This window comes from Diprion similis, chromosome 8, assembly GCF_021155765.1.
Source record: "Diprion similis isolate iyDipSimi1 chromosome 8, iyDipSimi1.1, whole genome shotgun sequence".
In the NCBI taxonomy this organism is placed as follows: domain Eukaryota; kingdom Metazoa; phylum Arthropoda; class Insecta; order Hymenoptera; family Diprionidae; genus Diprion; species Diprion similis.
The window spans coordinates 12,371,671-12,397,349 of record NC_060112.1 but is presented as its reverse complement, the minus strand read 5'-3'; the positions used below and the strand labels follow the sequence as shown (position 1 = coordinate 12,397,349).

Sequence of the window (25,679 nt, the reverse complement as noted above, 5' to 3'; positions counted from 1 at the left end):
ACACACCCTGAAAACCGGAGAGACACCGGTGGAAAAATGGAGTGTTGGAGACAGCAAATGTTTAAGTTGTTCACCAATGTATAATACTAAATTCAAGTACACGTATAGCAACTACAGATTTAATCCAATTTGAAGAAACTTTTTACGCTATGCATACAAACCGAACTGAATTTTGATAACGATAAATAAAATTTGCAAGAGTAAAGATAAACATTTATCTATATAATTATATGACTGAGAAAAATCTGATTCGTTAAATTTACTCTCAAGAAATTCCTGCTAAAATAAGTATCGCTTAAATAACATCTTGAATCCTGCAGGTTAAATGTGAAAAATAAGTTTCCATTTTTTATATTGAAAACTATATATATACGTATTTCGGTTGTGGTAAAAAATGAAAATCATCAAAGACCGATCGGTGACAGAGTGAGGGTAATTGTCAGGTGATGCAATTAGCGAAGTGAGGCGTCTCGCGTGAGGCGGAAAAGTGGATGGAAAGTCCTGGAGGATTCGTGCCAGTGGAGGAGGTCGGCGAGTTCGTCGTTGCGTTGCGTCTTCCCGTTGTCTCCCAACTCCCGAGGTTCTCCTGGCATGGGTTCGCTCTATACGTTCGCAGCCAATAACAAAAACAGGTCTAGTTTCTTAGAGCGCGTTCGCAGCGGTTAGTATTTCGTTTTTTGCCGGTATTGTAATCAAGGAAGGGTTAGGTGAGTTTTTGCCCCCTCGAACAAAACATAGCAGATGGACTGAGTCGTCGGGTAGCCGCTGTCAGGATTCGAGCGACTGCTTGGACGCTACGCTGCCATGCCATCCCATGGCATCCCATGGCATCCCATGGTATCCCATACCGCGGAACTTCTTTGCGCGTTGATGATGGCCCTAGTTCATCGGACAACGGCTACTTCAAACTCTCGAACGAAAATGATTACAGGTTATTCTAATATGGGCTAATTTTTCCGACCACGTGTACGATGCTATACGTGTCTCTGTAAGCCGCAAAAAAAAAAAAAAATGTCGACTTTCGACTGATTGTGAATCGAAAGTTGGGAGGAAAGAGGGAAACGTTTGAAAAATCTTGAGGTACGCTTGTTTGGCCTAATAGTTGCAAAGTTCGAATTAAATTACACTCTTAGTATATGATGGAAATGAATTTGAGCAAAATCAAATAACGCAATCTATAAGATATAATACTTCAACTACTAAAAAATTCAAAAAAAGTTTTGCTATTCGATCGTTCGAAATTAATGAAAATCAGTCATTTACATCCGATTCTAATATGTTTTGAGCTAGTTTCGCGCGCTGGCCAGATACTCGAGAATCGCAATCTAAAAACATTCACGAAATCTTGCATTTGTAATTGCGGACGAATCTGTAGTACCGTAATTACAAAAATCCACTTTTATCCACTATAAAAGTCACTGCGTATTTGGTCAGAAAATTTCCATCGCTGTTTACTCATGCTTATTACAGTAATTACTGGTAAAATTTATTCTACCGCGCATTCTACCAGCAAATATCATCGATGCATGGAGTTCCAGAAACGTTGTTGTTGTTTTTTCTTCCCTTTTCCCCCCCTTCTCAACTCGGGGATGCATCTCAAGTACGCGTAGGCATGTTATTATAATTATGACGATTGCTTCCATTTGTATTCTCTCTTTTTTCACCCCTGCACACGCATTCTTTTGCCGATTCTCACCGTTTCATCTCCTAACCACATATATGTGTGTGCGTACATATACAACGGGGATAAGGCGAGTCTTTTCACGCCTTTACTCAACGAGAACGTATATATTACGTACTCGACGGTGTAATTTCTTTGTTTTCGGACTGGCCATAACCACGAGAACCCATATACATCTCGGTACATGCCAGGATGAGGCATCCTAATGCATGCACTCTTCTTCATTCAAGCACTTTGCTCTTTGCTCGGCACACAACTCGTATTCACGTCATAAATATGATTGGTGGTTCAATAAGTGCGCGGGCGAAACGGCGATGGATGTATTTTCAACTCTGCAGGTGCTACGAAGAAGTGAATTTATATTCTTGAAAATAAAGCGAGTGATATTTATAAGGTGGATTCATTTTTTATTATCAAAGTAGCCCTCGATGATACGTGATGTTCTTTATTTTCCTCGATTTTTTTTTCTATAACACTCTATACAGTGTTACAGAATTAGAACGGTTTTGAGTAACGCACCACATATGTCCATTCAATTTCTTGCAAATATCAATGCATTGACCAATATTCTGCTACTGACAATAAATTATATCTCAGTATAAATAATAACTATATAATATGCCTAGAAGTATTGTTGTCTTTTGCTTTTTCGACGTTGACAAACAATTGATAAGAAATCAATTTAAATTCAGTGAGCGTTTTAGTCGTTGTTGAAAAAAAAATATCCAATTCTGTCCAAGACGTATTTCATAAAAACAAAAGTAATCTCTTAGAAACGGCGTTTATCCTCGCAAACGGATAAAATAAAAAACGCAACGCGTTCTTTCAACTTCTAATCTCCCATTTCGAATTGATATCACGAACTTGAGCAGATTGCTTTTATTTGTGATGCGCTCACGGTTGGATGCCTCGAATTTCGACAGTTGGTTTAATTATTACTACCAAAAAAACTTCTCTATATTATGATTAAGTTCAGATTCGTTCATCAGAGATTTTTATATAGATTAAACAGAGGCGATTCTAACTTTGCGAGGAGCAATATTCATTACCTATGTACCTGCTGACTACTCGCGGTGCAGATGTCTGATTATAATATATTCGATGAAATACTATCTCTAAAAGAAAAAAAAAAGTATTCCTTATACGCCGAAGCAAGTTCACTCTTCGACTTCTTTTCGCGACAGCTGAACTAGAGGAAAAAAATTCTTCATTTTGACATCGATCGAAGATCAACGTCCGCTGTAGTAAAGCAGGTATGAATATCTGCAGTTAAGGGTGCAGCAAAAAATATTGGAAGGATACTGATGCACCTTATATAAGTGAAATTTGTCAAACAGATCACGTACTACGATCAGGCAGCAAAGTATTTACCAATGTACTTTTGTTTTTCCATTATACGTAACGTATACACGCTTATGTCGTACGTAATGACAATAACAAGAACAACTGTACCCATCAAGCCATAAGAGAATAATGCGAGTGTATCGTTACCGAAAAAAAATTCCAGGTGTGATTATTATACGCAGTCATTAACTATTTTCATTTTTTTGCAATAATCAAAATATACGGTTACGCGTAGAAAATGTATATCAATTTTGTCAAAATCTAGTATGTACTATTAATTATTTTTCATTATGACATATTTTCATGCAACTTTTTCGCTAATTTCATACTGGTGGAACAATAAATTGACCTTACAAGATCTTATTCAAGTAAAAAAATATAAAAAATATAGCAAGCTAAACGAACAGTGTGGACGTTGTGATAAGCGGAAAATATGATACCGACAATTATGATCACACTGAATAATTAATTACTCGTACCAAATATTCTTGTGATTAGAAAACTACTTAAATGGTTATCGTAACGGTAGCTTCCACCCATTCTGCTTGCAGATTTTTCTAGCAACTATAACGAATCAAATATTTCCCAGCAGCCGGTGGATTGTATCGGAGGATGAGTGAAAAAGTTGGATTTCGCTTTCCCGCGTTACCGCGTCATCGGCATAAGTATATAGCTACGTGTAATCCTTATAATAGATTCACGCGCAGTGGAAGCGGTGCGTTAAGGAGTTCTCAGCTCGGTTCGGCATCGCATCGCATCGCGCGTCGCACGTTGATAAAAAGTTCTTTATACCTAAAAAGTCGTTATGTAAATGACCGGCCGGTGGCGGCACATATTGCCTGCCCCCTGCCCAGGGACGTTAACCACAACCCCAGACCCTCTTCCATCCTCCTTTACCTCCCTAGCCGAGCGTGCATGCAGGGGCCTCGTCGTCATACACCGATGCGTTTCGTAGAGAGAAGAAGTGCCTTTCGACCAACCAAAGAAACTGCCATTTAGAGAGGGATTGGGACGGCAAGCGGCGAGGGGAAAAAAGATACGAAATAAAAGAAAAGGGGGAAAAACCAGCGACAATGCGGGAATGAAAATGGAAGAGGTGACCGAGTCTGCATTCTTGTCCATTACGCCTATATCGTGCTTTGGAATTTGATCGACTTGGAAATGCAGAAAGATTGGAGAGAAATCACAGAGGGGTCACGATGTCGAATTTTGAAAAACGCCTAAAATCGATTTTGTAGAATTTTAAAATGTGGAAAGTCGAGTTGCAGAAGACGCGTATGCGTGTAACAGTAACATTTCATTACCACAGCTAAATTGTTGGGAAAGCGATCGAGAGGCTTGTCGGTCTACGTAATACGAATGGAAAAAACGTGTGGGAAATGAAAAATAAGACAGCTTTTATGTAGGTACTCGAAACAATTTCTCCTTAACTTTCATTATTTCACAAATTACGCTCGATTAAGCTGTCGGCAAGGTAAATCATCGACTGATTGACGTTCGAGTGAAAAATGGAGTCCGAGTAGTAGTCGTTACCCGGGACTCGTTTATACCTGACTTTTACGACTCGAGTGCACAGAACTCGTAAACCTTCCCTTTTTCAATCCCTGATAGGTGTATCTGTATACATATATGTTACCAGCTGAGACGCCAACGCGTTTGAGAATGCTCTCGTGATAGATTTGATTAAGAAGTATAATATTTACGAAATAATCTTTCATTAATCACACAAATGTACAGATTAATCATATTTTTTCACGACTTGTTGAATCGATAAAATTGATATTTTTGAGGGTTCGTTTATTTATTTCTTATCTTTCAATTCGAATCCGGGAACGAAGGGCTGATCAGTAAAGTGTGACACGAGTAGGAAATTAATACTTTTTCGTTAGCTATGTTACAAAAAAAAAAAGAAAAGTACACTCGAAAACAACTGAAATTATAAATGAGATCTCAGACATCAATTTACTAATTTCAAATCGTACTGAAATCGTTAAAAATCTGTTATATTTGTTCTATTTTACTCTGCGATGACGCCATTAGCTACTACGACTCTTTTTTTTTTTTAATCACATTGCCATCCGTAAATATTTACCTTTTCAATATCACACTGATATTGATTTTGATCAACAGATAGCAGTACTGTATTGACTGTTAAAAAAAAAACTACAAACAAAAACAAAATAAGCCATTCCGGAATAAAATCCAACGCATTTACTAGATATTTTGCAATATTAAAGCGATTTGAAATGGAGCATAGATATCTAAGCTTCTTTTATAATGCGAATACCTTTTGATCCAGCATTTTAAGAAGATCTTCGTGGCTTACCAACCCAATAATTTGATAAATACTTATGTAAAATTAAGACAAAAGTATCGATTTTTGGCCAACGAGCCATCTTCAGAGGATGCTGTAACCAGTCTTTACCGACTGAGTGAAACGTGAATTATTTTTACCATAATGAAAGCCTACTACGTGTGCATGTAGAATAGCTCTGACTGCAGTATTTTTACATCAGTGATGCGTTTGCTCTAAAAAAATATTAAAAATAAGTGAAATTTTACTCAGTCGGTAAATTCCAACTACGACATCCTCTTAAGTTGTAACAGGTGCCTATTATACACTATTTCCAAATATCATACCGACTTTCGGTAGTTCTTCCACAATATCACATGACTTCTTACGAGCTATAAATTCGAAGTGATATCCATGCGATCCTCTTTTTCGATCCTGACGATAATTCAACCCTGTATCGGACCCGGACGATCCCTCCTCCAGGAGATACCTGGGCGCCGACGAGAGTATATAGCGTGAGACCAGCGCCGCTCCGGACTGACTGGCTCGTAATAAGACCGACGGCTAGTTTTTTTCCACCGTGGTATTAATTTATACGCGGTACGAGTGTGCATGCCGCCGCATGCTACTTTTTTCACTCGTTCCACGAAATTTGCAAGAAACTAGTCGGATTACCTATACAGACGACGAGCTGCATGCTCGCGCGCTCACCTATACATGCATCGCTAATATTTATTTCTCCAATTGCATACGTGCACACAATATATATATATATATATACACACACACAATACATATCCAACGCTTTTTCAACCGACGGCGAGAGAAAAAGCCCCCCTTATGATATGTCGTGAATATTCTGCTATTTTACAGGGAAAAGTATTGTATGTACGTTGAAAAAACTTAGTGTTCAGTCTATTCATTATGCAAAAAATATTGAGTAGACGGTCCTGAAATATTTTCGAATCATAAGAAGTTTAGCGAACTAATTAAACAAATTATATATACAGTAAATCATTACAATCGCAGCCATGTTTTTCATAAAAATTGGCGCGGTATTTGTATGATATTGTATTTTAGGTTACTACATTTTTTTCAGTGATATACAGAGGAAAAAAAAATTGTTCAAGTTTCCACATATGACGAAAGAAATGTTTTATTGATTCGGATGAATGTAGCTTTACTCAATAAACCGAATTAGTGTTCTGAGACCTTTTTTTTAAGCAAATGACGTGGTTGTCTCAATCAAAAACATTTCTTTCTTCATATTTAATGCATTTGACGCACCGTTTCTGTGTCAGTATCGAAAAAATGTAGCTGATAGGCTTTCGCCCCAAAATTCGTTATTAAAGTTGCTTTCAATGATCTCTGGAAAATATATGTTGAAGAAAATAATTATTATTCTACCCTAATCCGTACGTTTAATTATATAAAATGTAACTTTTTAACGGTGTTCGAATACTTCTGAAAATGTTCTGATTTCGATTTAGGAACAGCTCGAAAGAGTTATTTGAAAATTTTATCGATGACCTCGTAGAAACATATTCAAAAATTGCATGTCTTAATACCTATTCTCAAAATGATGCATATTTTTCCGGGTTGCCCGAAATTTTTCAAAAATACGCTGAGAACTTGAAAATTTTGTACAATTTGCAAAATCTCATTACTTCTTCACGCACGTGATCTCTCCGACAAAGTTCTACAATTTAGTGGATAAAGGTATCAAATTAATTGATTACTAGATTAATAAATAACACTTTTTAACAAAAAAAAAGTACCAGTATAAATTATAGTTTTATAGATATTTCCAGCTGGCATTTTGAGTTCTCGAGACTAGCTCAAAGAACTGCACAGATAGCAAGCAAGTGATAGCTAATATTTGAAAACGTATAACAGTAGCCATATAATTGCAGAGAAAATAATCCTCCAACAAATGTTTCCAAAAAGATGCATTTTCAATATGGAGAACTGTGATGAACCAAAAAAAAATGAAATTTCCAAATTAAAAGCCGATCCATATTTTACTTATCTTTATTATCGGAGCAAGAGACGTTCAGGAGAGCATGGATCGACTTGGTGAGCGAGTCAAATCTAGCAAAGAGCCAAAGTACGGTAGGTCAGGAATAATGAGATGCACGACGTGGGCGTCATGGCTCGTTCAATAAATTATAAATGATCCCTGCTCGAGTTGCGGCCGAGTATAAAAACGGGCACAGTTAGTTCTTTCGGCGGTTAGCTTATTCATTAATGACTCACTTTGTTGTTGAGTTAAATTAGTTCTATTCTCCGACCTCTACACGTAAATCGATGAAATACATCACGTGTATAAAATGTTTGGAACCCGTCGTGGATTCTGCAAGAATGACGATCAGAAATCCCGCGGTTATATCACGAGGAGTTGCCTGCTGTGCGGAGCAAAAAACGGCCACTTTTTTTCTACGTTGTATCCGTGCATTCACACACGCAAACGTACAAACACGTGCGAATTGCGTATGGATAAAAACCTGACCGTGCATCGACGGCAAGAAACAGCTAAGAAAGAAATGGACGGGCAACCGCGTCTGATACATTTTGCAATGTCTCTTTAGATTCTTATATTTGGGCATATATAGATAATTTTTTTTTTACTTGTCATTGTTCTTCTCTTCCAGTCGTGCAGACTTCCGTGCCGCAGAACGAGGCCGAACTTCAGTTGTACCGCGTCATGCAGCGTGCTTCTCTCCTTGGATACTACGACACACTGTTAGAGATGGGTACGTGGTACTTTTTTGCTAAGGAGTATAAAAAGATAACAGATAAAAAGAAATTGTGCGCAAAGAATTTTTCTTCGGGTAAGACCGACCGGTTTTTCCCCTCTTCCGTTCTTTCTTTCTTTCGTCAAGCAAGAAGCGTGGCTTCGTTGATATTTCAAGCGTGTAATAGATTGTGTAGCCTTACAGTCAGCTTCCGAAGTTGATGTAGCAAATTGAACTTGCGGGTTTTATCGCGTTCTCCAGTTTCCGTTAATTTTAGTCTTTTTTCTTGCAAAGTGTATACTTACTGAATTACGCCACGCAGTTTTGCTACACGCTGCTACGAATTATTTAATAAAACGTGCCAATGTACGCGAGTGAATTGGGTAAGTATATAGGTAAAATGATTTTGTTATACCTACACAGGAGGTGATGACGTTCAGCAATTATGCGATGCTGGGGAAGAAGAATTTCTAGAAATTATGGCACTTGTGGGGATGGCCAGCAAGCCACTTCACGTCAGAAGACTGCAGAAGGCTCTCCAAGAGTGGCTAACCAATCCCTGTAAGTTGAAGCAAATAATAACCTTCTCGGCTCTGCAACAAGAACTGGCAATTTATACGATAGCTACTGGTTCACAAAATAACGTCTTTTAAAATGTTAACAAAACTCGTGGCTTATAAATTCCACTATTTTAAAGGAAGAAAATCACAACCATTAAAATTTTTCGTCATCACGTGAAGAACTATTATACTTAAAATTAGCGCAAAATAATTTATCAAAGTTTCAATGCTATCAAAATTGAATGAATCAAAATAACTGTTACAGTGACGCTTGTATCTGTGTTCAATCATCTTCTGGTTTATACTTTTCAACATGATGGAAAACATTTTAACAGTTTTAAACTCTAGCTAGAAAATTTTCAAAGCGTTCATCTATTCTTCTTAATTCGCATTTTTTATGGTACTGAATAGCATTTTTTACTCGAGTTACATTGTCATTATATCTTATATCGACGCACAATGCTGCGTGAAGGAGTGTTGAGTTTAGATATGGAGTAAAAATGTATCTGTTTTTCAGCAATGTTTCAAACGCCGGTAATACCCTCGAATCCTAACAGCAAATCTAATATACCGATGACTTTTCCGTGCATAAGTCCGAGAGCGCAGTTCCCTGCCCATAGTCAAACACAATCCTCATACAACGGGCCACTTTTACCACTCACACCTTTGCCGTGTCGAAGCTCCAGTCCGGTTGTCCAACCTCCCAGTGCCAACACGTCGACGGCTTCGACGACCTTTCGACACACACCGAGCCCAAGTGCTTCCGTATCATATCCGAGTGCCCAAAGTCCTGGAGTCTTACAGGTAGGACGAATTTCACTGTGATATCAAAATTCCAAATTTTAGGCTCATTCATTTGGAAATCAATAAGTTAATATTAAAATTGTTTTCGATTGATTTCCAATGATTTTTCAGTGTTCAGGACGACCTTCGGTAATTCTTAGTGACTTAGGGATTACACAGAATCATAGAAAAACCTGCGCATGAAAGAATTGAATATCATTGGAAATTAGCAGTAACATTGGAAATCAATGATCATAAAATCAAAATGAAAATTTTTAATCTTATTGAAATAATATGAAATCCTGGATATTCTGTGAAACCCTTGAAATACTTTAAAGTCTTATTAAATCCTGTGAAATCTTAAAAAATCATTTGAATTAAAAACACTTTGAAACGTACAAAATGTCTGAGGCCTTTCAAGTCGCATAAAATCCCTTGAAACTTTGTCCAATTTTGTGAATTTAAGCAATCTTGCAATCTTGCGTATAACACTCAAACTGAGGAGCGGTCATCTCCTCGGTTAAAACCATTAAGTATTTACCGCAGGACTTCCAACGATTTCCTGCATGCCTGACAACGCTGGCCGTGAGATTTCTTCAAGGCTAGTATGTGATTTCAAACGATTTGCAACGATAACATGAACTTCGCAGGTAGGAACTTGCGAGTCCTCTTGTGGAAGCGGCACGACGTCGAGTCCTGGGGGTGCGAGTGGTGCTCCTGGTAGTCCAACGCAGCCCGTTCCCGCCCTTCTCCAGTCTCAGGTTCAACGGTTGTCGGATGCAGCTGAACGACTAGCAGCTAGTTTGCCACCGCTCGACCCGAAGCCTCACAACATCAAGAAGAAGATCTGCAAAAACCTCGAGGTCAGACTTGTTACGAGATATAGCTAATATACCGCGAAAGTTGCAGACAACCAAACACCCGAATGCGCATGCGCCAAATCGTGTGATTTCATTGGTCGATTCACCCAACTCGCTCCCAGTTTCCTGACTACTTGTCAGGTTGACCAACTCAACTGCGATTGGACGCTAGCTATTAAAATTCGTAGACGTCTCGAGGTTACGTTGCATTGAATATCCGAGGTGGCCAAAACATGTCGATCTGCCATCAAATGAATAAAACGTCGAAATCATCCTCCGTATTGACAGTTCGTGCAGGAAGCCAACGAAGTAGAGTTGGTCAGCGTGTCCATGATTTGGCGCATGCGCATTTGAGAGCTCAGTTTCCTGCAGGGAACTGTTTCTGTAGGATTTCGATGTTCTCGAAAATCTGTAATAAAGCGAACACTAATATTGAAAACGACGTTCCAGATGGTGATGGCGATGTCGGAAAACGACCCTCGGCGTATGGATGAAATCCGAAAATACGCGGCAATATACGGAAGGTTCGACTGCAAGCGTAAACCGGAGAAACCTTTGACACTGCACGAAGTTTCGGTCAACGAGGCGGCAGCCCAGATCTGCAAATTTGTACCTGCGCTTCTCACAAGAAGAGACGAACTTTTTCCACTTGCCCGTCAAGTGGTGAGGGATTCTGGATACCATTATTCGAAGAGTCAATAGTGAGTAACCTTAACCGACTTGATATGCCGCCTCGTTCTTGCGTTATATGTACCTGCAGCGAGTTTTTTCACGTAAAAAACTATTTTCATTACTCATGAGTATAGGTATTTACTGCACTGGATGTATATGTGTGTCCAACGGAACGGGACTCCTAAATAACTTGAATAAGAAACGTTTTTGCTAAAAATTTCTTCACTAGAAAAAATCAAGAAATCTAATTAGATCACAATTTTGTTGATCTAATTTCATCTAACGTTTAATCATAATTTATAGATCTATTTATATCTAATTACGGGCGGTTTTGATTGAAGAAAATAATCGTTTGGGCTGTTATATACACCTATAAGTAACGAACTGTTCTAAATTCGAACTTCCTATGAAAGAGGGATACCATTCTAAAAAATTCGACGTTTCCATTTAAAAAAAAATCGTCTTGTGTCTTATGTGAGCACTAACTGAGGAGGGAATCAAAATTGTGGTTTTTTATGGAACCGTAACCTATTCGAGTTATTTAAGAGGTTCCAACCCTTGTTATACACCCTGTCCAGTTTCAAAAACGCTAACTTGGAAGAAATACTAACAAAAATGCAGAACCCTGAGAACAAAATAATTTTCAGCATCTCGATGATGAGACCGCGAGAGAACGGCGAGGATGCGGGTGACGGGGACAGGGTGAAACGGTATCGTCTCGATCTAGAGGGTGAGAGTGAGGATTCCACGCAGGTTAGCTCTCCCCATCTGATAAAATGATCACTCGATCACTCGTGCATCGCTCCTGTAGCATGCTTTACTAACCCAACCAAATGCACATTAATAATGACTCACACCCTCCATACCGCTTCGGACCGAAACAAAGGTTAAGTATGCTATCATATGCGTTTTATTTCCGCTTAAACCATCCGCACTTCCTCGATACGATGTACCTTGGTTGCCTGCGCAAATACACTAAGCCATAGGTGCAGGTTAAATATTAGAGCTTTACGATTCATCGATTGCTTGAACAACGATTCGTTGAAAGGATCGACCAATTGATTAATCGGAGAAACAATTAATCGAAATATCGATTGATCGATTGAAAAAACCGCTAATCGAAATTTAGATTCTTCGATTAAACGTACATCCCTAGTGAATACGAAATCCCGCGGTTTCTTACCTGTTCATGAATTCCGGATACTTTTTGTACAAGCTGCGCTATTCGCGAGCATGATGCTTATTTTTTTCCGCAGTGAAGATACATCCACTCTGTTTCTTGTATACACGATCCACACGCATTTCATACACTTGCACGCTGCACGCATTATATTACAGTACAAGCGAATGAAGAACAGGATCGTAAGGAAAACATTGTGCTCGAGGTTAATGGTTGTCGTCATTGAAGTAGTCAGTAAGCAGTTTAACGACGTATTAATCGGTCACAACAAGAAGAAAAAAAACGTAGAAAACACGTGAACACCATTTTTATTTATTAAATACCGCTGCGGTTGCGTTCACTAACCTTGTTTGTTATTTACTTGTAAGTCAGTCGGTAAGATGAAAACGAAGCATTTAAAAACAATCGTATATAAAAAATAAACTGTATTTTACGTTTACGAGATACGTAGTAGAATAGCCGCATGTTTTTATAAGAAAATCAATAACGGTGCTAGGTGTTCGAAATTGTTTTTCTTGGTTGTTTAGCATGCTTTCATCTGCATTTCAATCATCGCATCACTGTGGTTTTTGCTGCATGTTTTTCTTTCAAGTCTTTCAAAAATTGTTTATTGTTAATAGCTTATACGGTTTGAACGACCGGTGAAAACTGCGAATAACTCATAGCGAGAGATACCTTGAAGTGATGATTTTATGTAGTATCATAACAGTTTGTTTCCCTGCCACTGGTCTATAGATTGTAATCTTTATAAACCGGTGGCAACTGCAGGAGTTACACGAGATAATGATACACCATAAATCCTGACGTAAAATTACGACACGCGTGTAATGCCTTTACGGGTTTATTCGAGGCGGGTATCTTAGAAAAACTAAACTGTGTGAAGCAAATTTTTTCATAACGCGCAAATCTTTTACTTATAGAAGTTGACTGTAATCGTACAAAAGTCGGGAATTGAATTAACCGTGATAGAAACTTCTGATGGGTGCGGATATTCTACAATTATAATTCTAGTCATGATAAAGAATTGCGAACTCACACTGAACAACTTGTAGATGTAATTTATTAATTTTTGTAGGTTTACTCTAATTTTACTTTTGTTCAACGTGTTTCAACATCGACAAGGTAACTTGTAACACCTTGTGGTTCGAAATACTTGCTGGTTTTTTTTTTAATTTTTCTGGTTTAGCTTTCGCAATCCGCAAAGACTTGTTATAAACTTCTTCGCCAAAAACGATGCTACTTGATTTACTCGCCTACCTCATAACTGATAATTCATTTACAGTGCCGGTACGATAAAATATTGTGTAGATCATTACAGTTGGCGTGTTTATATTTGTAGTGCAATTTCAAGCGGGATGGGGGGGGGGGGGGGGGGGTGTCACTTTTAGAGGTCGGAAAAAACATGTCAAAATTATTATTACAGAACATAAATAATTTGCCCATGATACTAGACGTTTCTGAAATTATCCATGCACTTGGCACAGTTTTTCTGATAGTAAACCCTACATATCATATAATTCTGGATATAAAGTTCTTCCAGCATGAACAATAACTATTTTACGGTGAATTTTCTATTTTCTCCAAAACTGTGTTCATGGATTTTGACATTTTTATGGGAGGTATTAAGTCATTCATGGTCGAACTGGATCGAAAAGAATCCTGTTAAAAACTCCCCTGTAATCTTATAGCACGTTGTGAAAATTCTGCACAGAATTGCTGTGATACTTAACTACTTCGACTGGCAAAAGGTTGCTAATTAGTGTTGGCACGTTTTCGCATTGTTCTGTGTACGTGGGTGAGGATTTTGAAATTCCGATTGGCTTTATTAAATACGTGCGTAGATTTCGTGGTATGTTTTTTTTTCTGTTTTTAATCAAAGTGTGCTAAGACTGGAGGGTTGAAATTGACCTGTTTTATGGGTATAATAGTGTACATATTATGATTAGATCAGCGGTATTTCGCTGCGATCCGTTTTGAAATGGGAAGTTTATACGTAAAGTGTGTTCTGTGTTACGGGAATTGGTTTTTCGCATGTGTATAAAAAGGAAGGCAGTACTCCGTAATATTTGAAAATTGAAACGGAGGGAAACACGGTGAGGCCTACATAATTCTACCCTTAAAAAATCGCGTGAAAAATTCTCCTGCATATTAATTCCTTCAGGTTTACACGCTAAGGGTAGAGGGAAAAAATCGAACCACATCCTGCATTTTAACGCCGCCGAAGACAGAACATCACCAGGAAACCAGCTATCACAAATACGGAAATGGGATTTTCGGATTTCGTGATAATTCGCGTCATTCTTTGCCTATCGACGAGTGAAAAACCTGGAATATCAAGATACGTTGAAGCGACCCCAATTCGGCAACGCTTTCCCGCAGAATGATAGTCGAACTAATGATTACGAGGAATGTCCAGCTCGGGCGTAAGAAATCTTATTGAAGAATCAACTATTCTCCTATCGAATCGTACACAGAATACATGCTGATCATGTCTTAACGCAGCTACAAGATACGCACAAGGATCGTGGAAAACAGAATTCAGTCATGCTTCATACCTTCCAGGTAATCGATACTTTTACGTTACGTAAATCAGAATTTCGTCTGCACTGGATCGGTCAGTGCCGAATTAGTACGTGTGAAAATTTGCCTATGTTGATCGAAATATATAATTTCAAATCAAGTGACTTCATAGGACTTTTTTTTAAGGTGTGCACCTTGACTTCATAAGGACAGAATTTAATTGACATGTATCGTTCCACGTTTGACTTACTGACGGAACGAAACAACAACTTGGCATTTTTTCAAATAATTTGCAATTATGAATTGTATTCTGATAAATTATCTATGAAAGTTGTTTTAGGGATGAAAAATTGGTAATATTTCTCTCAGATCGCTGAATAATTATGTATAATCCGAAAAGAAACGACTAACGAGATACGTACCAACGCATTGTAGGTGAAGTCACAATTTCACATTTGACGTAGACTACAGAATTGTGCCTGAGAATTTACAAGTCAGCGATTGGATTCCCCTGGAAACAGCCTTTGCAAGTCATTCAATTCCAATTCTTAGTATCTCATGGATCGGCGAGGCTTTGGGTTTTTGGATGGTGACACTCAAACAACAGTGGGTAAGACCCGCAGTATAATTGTCCGCATCACGGGACCATAATATAACGGTACAATCACAGCACACTCCAGTTATAATGTCACAATTTAATTGCCACAGATAATTGTGTTTACCACTTGAAGAAGAACTATCAGGCTAGACGTTCTGCAACTTGCACCTCTTCGAACAAGTAATTACCGCCAATTTAGTGTAGTTTTACACACGAACGATTTTATCCCTTTATTAACGCTATCTATATATACAACGAATAGCCAACGACGTCACTGTCTTGGGTATTTCAATTTCAGATGTTTTTCTATCGGTTTCAAATCCAGCCCAGCAGCAAAGTTTTACAATTGTCATTCGACAAAACAAACCATTCGAATGTGACTACAGTAACAAAAATTCGAGAAAAGTTGTACGTGAATCGAGAACTGACTTTGCATCTGTATTCTGCAGTTATTCAACGTAAACGAAGAGGTTCATCGATTGACTCGGAATGGAATTCCACATCGCGCTTTGCAATGAACCGATCTTAACCTTATTCTTATATATGATGATAACACTCGTATGTTGATGTGACGTAAAAATACTCGATTTTGAATTATAAAAATATATAATGTACATTATTTTGTCGATGATATTAAATACGTTTCTATTATACCATAATCTTGTTATTGTTACCATTGCTGTAACTGTCGGAATAATATATCTGTTGCATAAACAACAATAATTTGTTTATTATTTGGCGAACCTTGAGGTATTATAGCATCGATCGCCCGGCTTGCATCAGACAATACACACGTGTAGGTATGTATGTACAATCGAGAACTTTTATACATCAGGATGGTTTTTCGAGGTAATTTTTTGTTAGACACTTTTTCGTTTTCCTCTTTTTGTCCGTACTTTCTGTACGACAAACGGAAACTTTTTTCAGACACACGAACGATTCGTTTTTTGCCCTGTTTGTCTCAATCTATCTTCCATGACAAGACTGGAGATACAGCGCGAGGATACTGATCTTTATTTTTCATTGTAATATCTTCTCATCTGCATTGCACTCGACTAGGATTAGAACCAATGATGGGTCACATTACTTAGTCTTGTTTTCTCTGATGTGCATTGATGAAGCCATCACTTCACCTATTTTTATTTTACTTTTCCCTTTCTCTACGAACTATGCGACTCCAATTCCCTCCGGAAGACCGAACGACTGGAGAGAAATAGCATAAAACGTTATATCTTTTATACAACGAGATTCCGAATATGTAATGGTCGTAATTATTACATTCGAGGTATAAAACTGCGCGGTGTAACTCGTCTCCGAAAATATAATGGCGTCAAGAATCTTTTCACAGAAACTAGTCAAAATATGTATCAGCAACGTGAACGTGGACTCAGGCTTTCTGAAACTCGTTGAGTTTACTAATACTTGGCGATTATTACTAACAGTCTTTACATTTTATTGTAAACCGATTTTTCTGCAGAAAAAGGAAATTCTTCGTCGTTTCTACGGAGGAAATTTTGGTAGGAATTAAATTTTAGTTTTAATATTTGAAAATGTTGGGAATAATTGTAACACTTTTCATGATTGTTACTCATTTACATCGTTAACGATTTTCTTCTGTCCATCATTATGGTTGATTTTTACATCTGTAATATAACTGCGAAATGAAACCGGATTTTCCTCATTTGTCAAATATGAAATAGTCGACTTGAATCGTTCAAGATAAAAAAGTGTCAGATCGATAATCGAGGTGAGGAAATACAAAGTAATTAGTTTGATGTTTCACGTTGTAATAGTCTTAAAAAAAAACTTAGAATAACTAGTCTGCTTATAAGGTTATAGCGATAAATAACATTTCGCCATTATTCTCTGCTACTCTGTCTTATAAATTTGGTATTTTAGGCACTTTTCACACGGCTTGTTCCAATTCTACTCAAATTAACCGATTTGTGCACTTCGTCGTTTCATTTCTGCAGCCTAAGTTCTCTGAAAGCTACATCATGCTGCCTTTTTCATTGTATATAACAATAAATCAACCCCGCCTAGTAGGGCTTCGAAATTCGCAACATATTTGCTCTCGGATACACGATGTGTTTTTCTAGGTGGGCCATCCATATTGGTAACTTTGATTGCCTATAGCAGTTTTGGTGTTGCAGGCAATGCTGGACGTTAGCAACTCAACGACGAAGAGGCGCAGATCATCAAGGTGACTATTTCGGTTTTTGAATATAGAATAGCCTATACCTTTAGCGGCCCCTCGATAACAAGTACGAAAAAAATAAATAAATCTACTCTCACAGGTAACGAATGAAATTTCATTCCTACAACTCAGATCTCATCATCGTGTTGCAAATTAGACCGAGTTACATACTTTATTTTTATTCTGATACCGACAATATTACACACGAATGGTGAATTTAGAGTAAACGATTGTTTCATCAACCATTACGCTAGCCATCTGACACTCTATTCACAAAAGTTACAGCAGGAAACATTGTTATTATAGTACGGTAGAAACGTTTTCAAGCCAATTTAGTGGTCGTCGTTCGAAATCATATTTACCTAAATCTTGATAAAAATATTCACGTCAAGTCGATTCGAAAATCATTCGAAATCATGCAGGCAATAAATTTAGGTCATTATTTGCGGAGAACCGTAATCACCGTACGAGTTGCATGTGAAAACGTTAAAACCCTAGTGAACATACCCATATTTTTGATCGTTACCGTATCGTCGTGTTGGCCTAAGCCGAAAGGCTGTAAGACACTGAAGGTAAAACTAAGCTTTAGGCGTCTGCCAATTTTTAGCGATCTAGTTCATGGATATATCAGTTTTGACGAAATTTATGCTATCCAGTTCAAAATTTGGTAATTAAATAAGTTCAGAAGAACTGCGTGGGGATTTTCTGTTCAGTTTATTACCATATTATTGTTGTTGTTGTTGTTGTTGTTGTTATTGATATACCCTTTTAAATCACTGAAAATATAGCTTGCGTTTTTCCTAACACAAAACAATATATGTATATACATCACAGTGTTGTTTACACGTGATTCAATGGATTTATCGGACTTGTATTTAACTCTGAGGTGAAAAAGTGTATCATCAAATAAGTGAGTGAAGAAAGAAACCAAACTCATAATACTAAAACAATATTTGCGATGTAAAATATTGTGGCGTGAAGTGTGTACAAATTTAATTTATAGGCTTATAAGCAAACGATCCAAAATTTTTACGACGTTTAAACATGCAACTTATCAAATACACCTACAATTCGAAATAATCTGAAAATGATGGATTCTACAGACATGTTGTAGATTACGTAACATCGTTATTACGTGTATATTAAACAATGCACCACAAAAATAAAAAACCTATTCGATAAAATTTTTATTGCCCCATTTAACGGTTCAATATTGTAATCAATCGGTCTTATTCCGTTTCCACGATCTCGGCCTGTCTTATATTTGAAATTTTTTTTTTTTTTCTTATAAACGCCATAATTTAGCCATCTTCCGCTTAGTTATAGTTATATCAAAGTGTAAAAACGCACTACGGAGTCAAAAAATTCCGACAACTCTGTAATCGTGTACATAATTTAGTCACTAAATGTTCCGTGTGTATATATTTCGCAACTTATAAATCTAAGTACCGACTAAGTTCGAAGGTAATTTTTTCGGAACTTCAATCTTGGGTTATAATTACAAAGAAAAAAAAAAAAAACAGCTTTGAATACGTTACTTCTTTGATAAGGGTATTAAAATATATCAAGACTTAGTTCACGTTACATGTCCTATAACACAGCAGTTATTTCGCCTATAAATCAGCTTGCACTTACCAACAAAGACGTCTATTTGAAATTCCATATCCATCATGCTTCAGATGTGATGTTTAATGCGCAGTCGATTGTGTTGTTTCAGTCCCGTCTGGCACAGGAAGAGTAACGGCGTATTCAATGCAAGTCCAGACGCAAGTGATTCGGATACTCAGTTTTCCTTTTCTAACGATGCACCTCCATCGCTGCAAGTAAGTTTACTTTTCTGAAAATTTTATTAAAACTTTAATTGTGCGAAATGCTATAATCTTATTTATAGTTCAGGTTGTCTAGACGATGCAAGTTATTTAATATTAAATCTTTTATTCATTAAATTTTTTTTTACTGGTTAAATATCGGATCAAAATGATCTGAAAAAATTTAGGCATCGTGAAATGTAAACATATCGAAAGAAACATCTTTATGAAACTATCATATTCTGACCCCCGAATACGAATTTCTCAGTGACTTGTGACAAAAAAAAAAAAAAACTCTTTACTTATCTGTATTGACAGCAATTTTTCAAAATTTCGCATTTATAACACGTTTTCAATAAAGAAGGAAAAAATGATAAGTTATTTAACTATACGGAGATGTTTAGTCCTAATTTCGATCAAAATATTTACTTGGTCGCTTTGATACATCAAAATGATCGAAAGAACGAATTTTCATGGTGTAATTCTATGATTGTGAAATCATCTAAAAAAGCAGAAGATATTAAATATGTTTTCGTTGACGTGCTGATGCTACCTGAGTATTATCAGTTTTTTTTTTTTTTTTTTTTTTTTTCTTTTACCAATTTCGTCGTTCGATCAATGAACGACAAAAAAAACAACTCACAATCGAATTACATGTTTATTCGAGTAACTACAAAAAAAAGTATTCAGGAGGTCAAAACGCGTCAGATTCGTCGAAGTGACCTCGTGGATCTTGTTGACTAATAATACTTGCCATACATGCATCCCATTGTTAACTGGAATTAAATTTTTTGTGGCAGATTTGTTAATGCTACATGACGCTCAGCGTTTTCTTATTTGATCATACTAAACGTCAATATAAATTTTCAACTTATTTCTTGCAGGATGAGGGAGATGCTGACAACAGTAACGAAGAGAATGACTTCAACTTGAAGGTATGCATATGCTTTTGGTATCGCACCGTACGCAATATTTCGGTAAATAAGTAAAAATAAACTGCAAACAAACATCGCTAATGACCTTATAAAAAATAGATTTACTAAGACGACTTTATTTTCTATTAGCCTCGTCGTCATTATAAATAAACGTGCAAGTTTTATTTTCAAACTCTGTAAAATCCGACGATCGGGTCAAACAAAAAATTGTTATGAGGCTCGAATAATTGACATAATTTTCTAAACTTGATTGTTAGGTGATAGCATCGCGGGGCGATGACATAATAGCCGTGGCTAATCCAGCGCTTAGGATGTCACCGCCAGTTCACATCAACTCTATGGAATGTGCGCCTCAACTTCAAATAAAAGAAGAAACCACAGATGAAAAGTCTGAGTCGTGATAATAATATAAAATGTCACTCACACAAGGTTATTGTTATTTTAGTTTCTATTTTCTATGTATATGCGTTATACTCTGTTATCTAGTTTTAATAAAAATTTACGTATGATTGAAATTTTTAATACACTAAATTGCTGTGGAATCGCTAAGCTGAAAGTCTCAGAATTACTACAATTTTATTCGTTGCTATTTCCAAAAATATAATAAACGAATTGAATGGAGTTTGCTGACACATCAATATCCAAGAAATTTACATTGTCTCCCGCAAATCCAACGCCACTAATTGTAAAATAAATTCCAATCATATATTTCTAAGAATCTCAGCTTGCCATGTCCGAGCAAAAATATTTTCATTTATGAGTAAGCAATTCTTCAGGAACAAGACACTTTTGTGTGACAGTCTTACATCATCGTTTGTATGTATACGATCAAATTAATTGGCTAAGAATTTTACCCCTTTTCAAGTGTTTTAGTTCGCTGAGTACTTAATTAGATTCGAATTAGAAAATATGAAATCAAAATGGCGGATGTTTACATGATTCTAGGATTAACTTTTGTTATTTTTATCACAAGTACAGTTGACATTTACGTTCAAGTTTAGTTTTCCGACATCATCATTCCCTTCCTTTATTCCTACGACCCGTCTCGTTGGCATCTGTTTACTAAATTTTAACACCACGTGCTCATTCCGACCGAAATCTACGTATACGCGAACACTCGTTCGCGGCTAATTTCAGGTACCTACCTCGTGTGTTCATTGCGCGGCGGTCGGATAAGAAATGAGGTGGTCCGAACTGACGATTCTCCGAGTCACGTTGCCGCGTCGATTATTATCGATATTCTGAAATTCGACACTCCCGACGGTTTGCAACGTACCCAACACAAAGCTTTTTCGTCGTTCTCTAACGCGATTCCACGCAACGTTCACACTGCATTCTGTCTTCTAGTGTCGTTTCGATCACGTGGTCAAGAAATTATTCACATTTCAGAAACAAATGAAAATCGTGAATAGTGTTCGTATTTTTACCGTTCGAGGCTCTGATGACAATACAGAAAAACCCATGACTCGTAAGAGTTATCATGTACAGTTTGCTACACATTTTTCACTGACTGTGGTGACAAAAATCAGTCAGGTTGTACTAACAAAGTTGAAAAGGAAGTTAAAAATTATTATTTCGATAAATACATATGTATTATACATTATATATATATATTTATATATTCTAATTAAATATTTCAAAATATATAATATATTTTTATGTTAAATTATGTATGCTCGTGTTATGTTCGTTTGTGAATTTATCTATATAACATGCATATATAGAATAATTGTTAAGTTTTCTATTTTTGTTCACTTATGTGTAATATTCCTATTGCTAAACATACGTATATATATGTATATACGTATATGTATTTTCTTATGACTATTTCAACTCATCACGCTGATGCAGTAATAACAAATATCCGTACTATTATCAAATAGATGTACAAAAGAAATGCATTTTGAAAAAAAAAAACAAAAACAAAAAAAAAAAAAAAAATGATACCATTCACTTAAAATTATACGTACTTATATGATATCATTAGAATATACACTTTCATCGTCGAAGTATAAGAAATTTGCTTGAACTATTTAGCCATGCTTCTTATACTTTTGGGGAGATTTGATATGGATCCTTTGTTAACGCTAGCAGCTGTCGGCCGCATGAAACTGTGACTTTGCACGATGTTACTAGCCCGAGGTTGCAGTAATCGGCTTCGGGCAGTTCCCGCGAGCCTTTCAGGAGTCAAGCGACTTTGCTGCTGGGAATGAGGCTCTATACTGCTGCTGCTGCTGCTACTGCGAGATGTTACCACTGGCCGATTTCTGAAGTTGCTCCCCTTCGAAGAATCTGATGCACTCACCTACGAATTTATTCGCATTTTGTTATTTTAATACTTTCTGTACCCATCCTAATTGAACGATTAATTAACGTTACCGTAAAATTTTGACAATTCCTCCAATTTTTGTTGAATCTATACTATTGTATAAAATAGCTGGGTTTTTGTAACCAACGTAAATATAATAAGCTTGTAAGAGAATAAAAATAAGTAGGTACTGCATTTGAAAGAGAAAATAAAGATCCATAAAAAATATAAAATTACATGAAAAGAAAGTACTTTTGAATAAGTCGAAAAGCTCGATCACATAAAGTAAGGTATGTATTACACCCAATGTGCACTAATGGATTAATCAAAAGAAAAATTTTTGGAAAAATGCCCAACAGTTTTTGAACCACAGAAGTACGAACAAACATTTTTCGTGTACTGAACACCACGATCACAGTCGTTAGGCAAGCGATCTCGTGCTGCGTGCATGATTGTTTTGGCGATTGTTCAGCTGTAACTTAATTATTAGTGCATATAAATGTACGCGAGGAAAATGAATCACGAAGTGACGGTTTCTGGGTTCTCTGGTTTCTTACGAATCAAATAACAACTGTAGTCTAATTAAATACTATCCACAGTCTGCTGTAAAAGTTGCAAAACACCATGGAGCGCTGTATGCATAATTATTTTTTTCAAATACTCATTTTGCGAATTAGCCTTACCAATGCGGGCTTCGAAACACTCCGTACAGCAGGACCGATGCTGCTGCCACTGCTGCTGCTCCGACTGGCAGGAATCCTGCTTGGTCCAGTCCTCTGGTTTGTGTGTTTCCTTACACCGTTGCTGTGAACCGGTGAGACCGGAGACATGGACGGGCTTTTTCGAAGATTCGTGGTTAGAGCCCGAATAGCGGAAGTGTATCCACCGAGTTGGTGATGGCTTGGAGCCATGTTGCGAACGGTGTTTACCGAGGTCGAGCTGTTTAGGGAGCTCCTCGAGCTGCGAAGACTGCTCCTCGAGCTCGACCGTTCTACCTCGTTCCTGGAGTTCTTTATTTTCGGCGTCTCTGCCCGCTCGAGACTCCCCGTTCGTTTTGGCGGGTACCTGGTCTTCTCGGCTCTGGGCTTCATGGAGGGCGTCCGCTGGGCGTAGGACTGAAGCTTCGAAGCTTGTTTGACGACCTTGGTCTTGGAGCTGACGTTCCTGTCGTCAGTCTCGTCGTTGCCACGCTCTATCTTGGGCGGCAATGAATTGTGCGCCGAATCCTGAGCGTCTGTTTCGTAATTACCACCGGACGAAGTACCCTGGCTAAGCGTCTCGGAAACGAGACTTTGCGTCTCCTCGAAGCCTTCGTCGTTGAACTCCTGGTCCACCTTGGCCTTGCTGACCGGGTTCGAGGTGACGCTTATGTCCGGAATAAACTTAGTCTTAAACATCGATGTCTGCTTTGGTGTGTTTATTTGGATTTTATTGTCTTCCTTCGTTGTCAGACAGGCTTCCGCGCTTACGCGCAACGCCTCCTTAACTTGACTCGGGTCTATCATGCTTCTGTTGCGTTCTCGGTTCGGAATCGCCCTCGCCTGGTCGACCACCATCACCGAAGGCTCGCGAGGCCGGGTTTCCTGCATCACTGGACTCAGTACGGTGTTCGTTACCGGGATTATCGGCGCCGGTTGCATGATCAGACTTCCGCGAAGACTGGCCCTCTGCGATTGCACGGTGTTTGGTGAACTCCGCGCAAGATGCTGCAAGTCCTCTCCGGACTTGGCTATTTCCTTCAGAGCCGTGTTGATGTCGTCCTTTTTCCCCGCGCTTCGTTGTTGCAATCTACTCTGCCATATGCGCAGCAGTGGGTCCGAGTCTTCGGTCTTTTGATCCTCCGGTGTCAACAACAGCGACCTGGGCCTCTGCGGCTTCTCTTGAGGCACCTCATTCGTGGGCGACTCAATTTCCGGCTTGTTCTCCTTGTGAACAATCGCTTCCTGGTTCTTCTTGTACCTACGCGTTCTTCGGGTCGCCGAGTACCGATCGAAGTGACCGTTGCCCTGATCTACAGGCGGATTCGTTATCTTCAACTGTGGAACCTTCGATTCTCGAGCCTGTAGTGAACTGCTGCACCGCTCTCTGCGGCACGGCTCTTTCTCTACTGGCTTTACTTCTCGAGGAGGGCTAAACACTCGCCTCGTCGCGGGTGGTGTCTCGATGTTATCGGAATCGATTTCAATTTTATCACTTATTTGATCGTCCGTCGAGGTGTTCTTCTTTTCCGTAGGCTTCGTGTTATTTTTCTGAACCTGCTGGCTCTGCAACTGTTCAAAGTGATCGCTCGTTTCTGCGGATGTCGTTGTTTTAGCGGGTGCAATGTACGGCTGGCGAATGTATATCGTCAAATCATCAGGTTTTTGTGTATTCGCCACGGAGCTGATTATGTTCTTCTTACGCTCCTCTTCTCTTATCGCCTGGAATATTAATTGATGTGTTAACAAGACGTGTGATAGACTGCGAACGGTTATCAAGGGGTTTACTTTTATGATTACCTGTAAAGTACTTGGTGCCAGAACATTTTCCATGCTGGACCTTAAGTTGAGCCTCTTCAGATATCGGGGATCAGCTTCTTCCGAACTGTTTGGCACATTCAATGTCGACTTTCGCCAGAGAGATTTGTCCTTTTGAGGGCTTTGCGGTTGGGCTTCTGAAAGTTAAGGGAAAACTATTTAGTACAAGTACGCAAGACAGTCTTGCACGTTACATGATTTATATTGTGCACCTTCTATGGCTTCCATGGTTCTCATCACGTCGCTTTCTTCGACATTTGGACGCCAATCGGAATAAACTCTGGTATATTCCTGCTGCACCGGTTTGTCCTCAAATACGACATTCATCGTCGAACTTTTGCCTTCGCTACCTACAGGAAACCATCGAAGAAGTAACCTCGTGTAATTCGTCGTCGGTTGAAAATTGCCTTGTAAATTATGCAAGCTAAGTAAGGAGTGTAAATTTGTACCAGAATCTTCGAAAGACCGACGATTTGCCTGTAGCTGACGTGCTCGACGTTGAAGATCTTCACCGGCTCGTTCTTCCTTCTCATTTTCGGATAACCATGCTTCAATTTTCTGCCGCCATGCCCTTCTGCAGATTTAATACATTTGAATCAATGTCATTGAGCAATGAAAGCATCGAATGCCTGTCAGAATAAAAAGAAAAAGTGCAAAGCTGGAACGGCCTATTATATGTATTATATAAG

At 38.1% G+C, this 25,679-nt stretch overlaps 2 protein-coding genes and 2 long non-coding RNA genes across 8 annotated transcripts in view; 1 reads left to right on the top strand and 3 right to left on the bottom strand.

The window, feature by feature from the left end:
* The window catches only part of LOC124408426 (NGFI-A-binding protein homolog), a 33,256-nt gene extending 12,568 nt beyond the window's left edge, over positions 1 to 20,688 (top strand). Inside the window, exons 2-11 of one of the 4 annotated variants that reach the window (XM_046885311.1) lie at positions 7,970 to 8,071; positions 8,477 to 8,614; positions 9,131 to 9,417; positions 10,047 to 10,259; positions 10,707 to 10,957; positions 11,576 to 11,681; positions 17,380 to 17,429; positions 19,141 to 19,246; positions 20,116 to 20,166; positions 20,424 to 20,688. In XM_046885311.1, coding sequence (XP_046741267.1) covers positions 7,970 to 8,071; positions 8,477 to 8,614; positions 9,131 to 9,417; positions 10,047 to 10,259; positions 10,707 to 10,957; positions 11,576 to 11,681; positions 17,380 to 17,429; positions 19,141 to 19,246; positions 20,116 to 20,166; positions 20,424 to 20,567 — 1,448 coding nt within the window. In that variant the 3' untranslated portion in view covers positions 20,568 to 20,688. Of the gene's footprint in view, positions 1 to 7,969; positions 8,072 to 8,476; positions 8,615 to 9,130; positions 9,418 to 10,046; positions 10,260 to 10,706; positions 10,958 to 11,575; positions 11,682 to 14,269; positions 14,934 to 17,325; positions 17,430 to 19,140; positions 19,247 to 20,115; positions 20,167 to 20,423 lie in introns of those variants that run through there. The other 3 variants (XR_006929437.1, XM_046885313.1, XM_046885312.1) reach the window with 3 other exon arrangements.
* On the bottom strand, positions 7,936 to 19,194 carry LOC124408428. Its single transcript, XR_006929438.1, has 3 exons — positions 19,059 to 19,194; positions 8,473 to 8,612; positions 7,936 to 8,058 (listed from the first exon to the last, which is right to left on the bottom strand). It is a non-coding gene; the product is annotated as an uncharacterized LOC124408428 (long non-coding RNA).
* On the bottom strand, positions 9,207 to 10,102 carry LOC124408429. The gene is made up of 2 exons (XR_006929439.1): positions 9,938 to 10,102; positions 9,207 to 9,432 (listed from the first exon to the last, which is right to left on the bottom strand). It is a non-coding gene; the product is annotated as an uncharacterized LOC124408429 (long non-coding RNA).
* A 1,426-nt stretch (positions 20,689 to 22,114) lies between the features above and the next one.
* The window catches only part of LOC124408425, a 32,626-nt gene continuing 29,061 nt past the window's right edge, over positions 22,115 to 25,679 (bottom strand). For both annotated transcript variants that reach the window (XM_046885309.1, XM_046885310.1), the window contains exons 20-24: positions 25,440 to 25,564; positions 25,203 to 25,340; positions 24,973 to 25,127; positions 23,158 to 24,894; positions 22,115 to 22,471 (exon numbers count right to left, since the gene is read on the bottom strand). In XM_046885309.1, the coding sequence (XP_046741265.1) occupies positions 22,196 to 22,471; positions 23,158 to 24,894; positions 24,973 to 25,127; positions 25,203 to 25,340; positions 25,440 to 25,564 (2,431 nt within the window). In that variant the 3' untranslated portion in view covers positions 22,115 to 22,195. The remainder of the gene's footprint in view (positions 22,472 to 23,157; positions 24,895 to 24,972; positions 25,128 to 25,202; positions 25,341 to 25,439; positions 25,565 to 25,679) is intronic.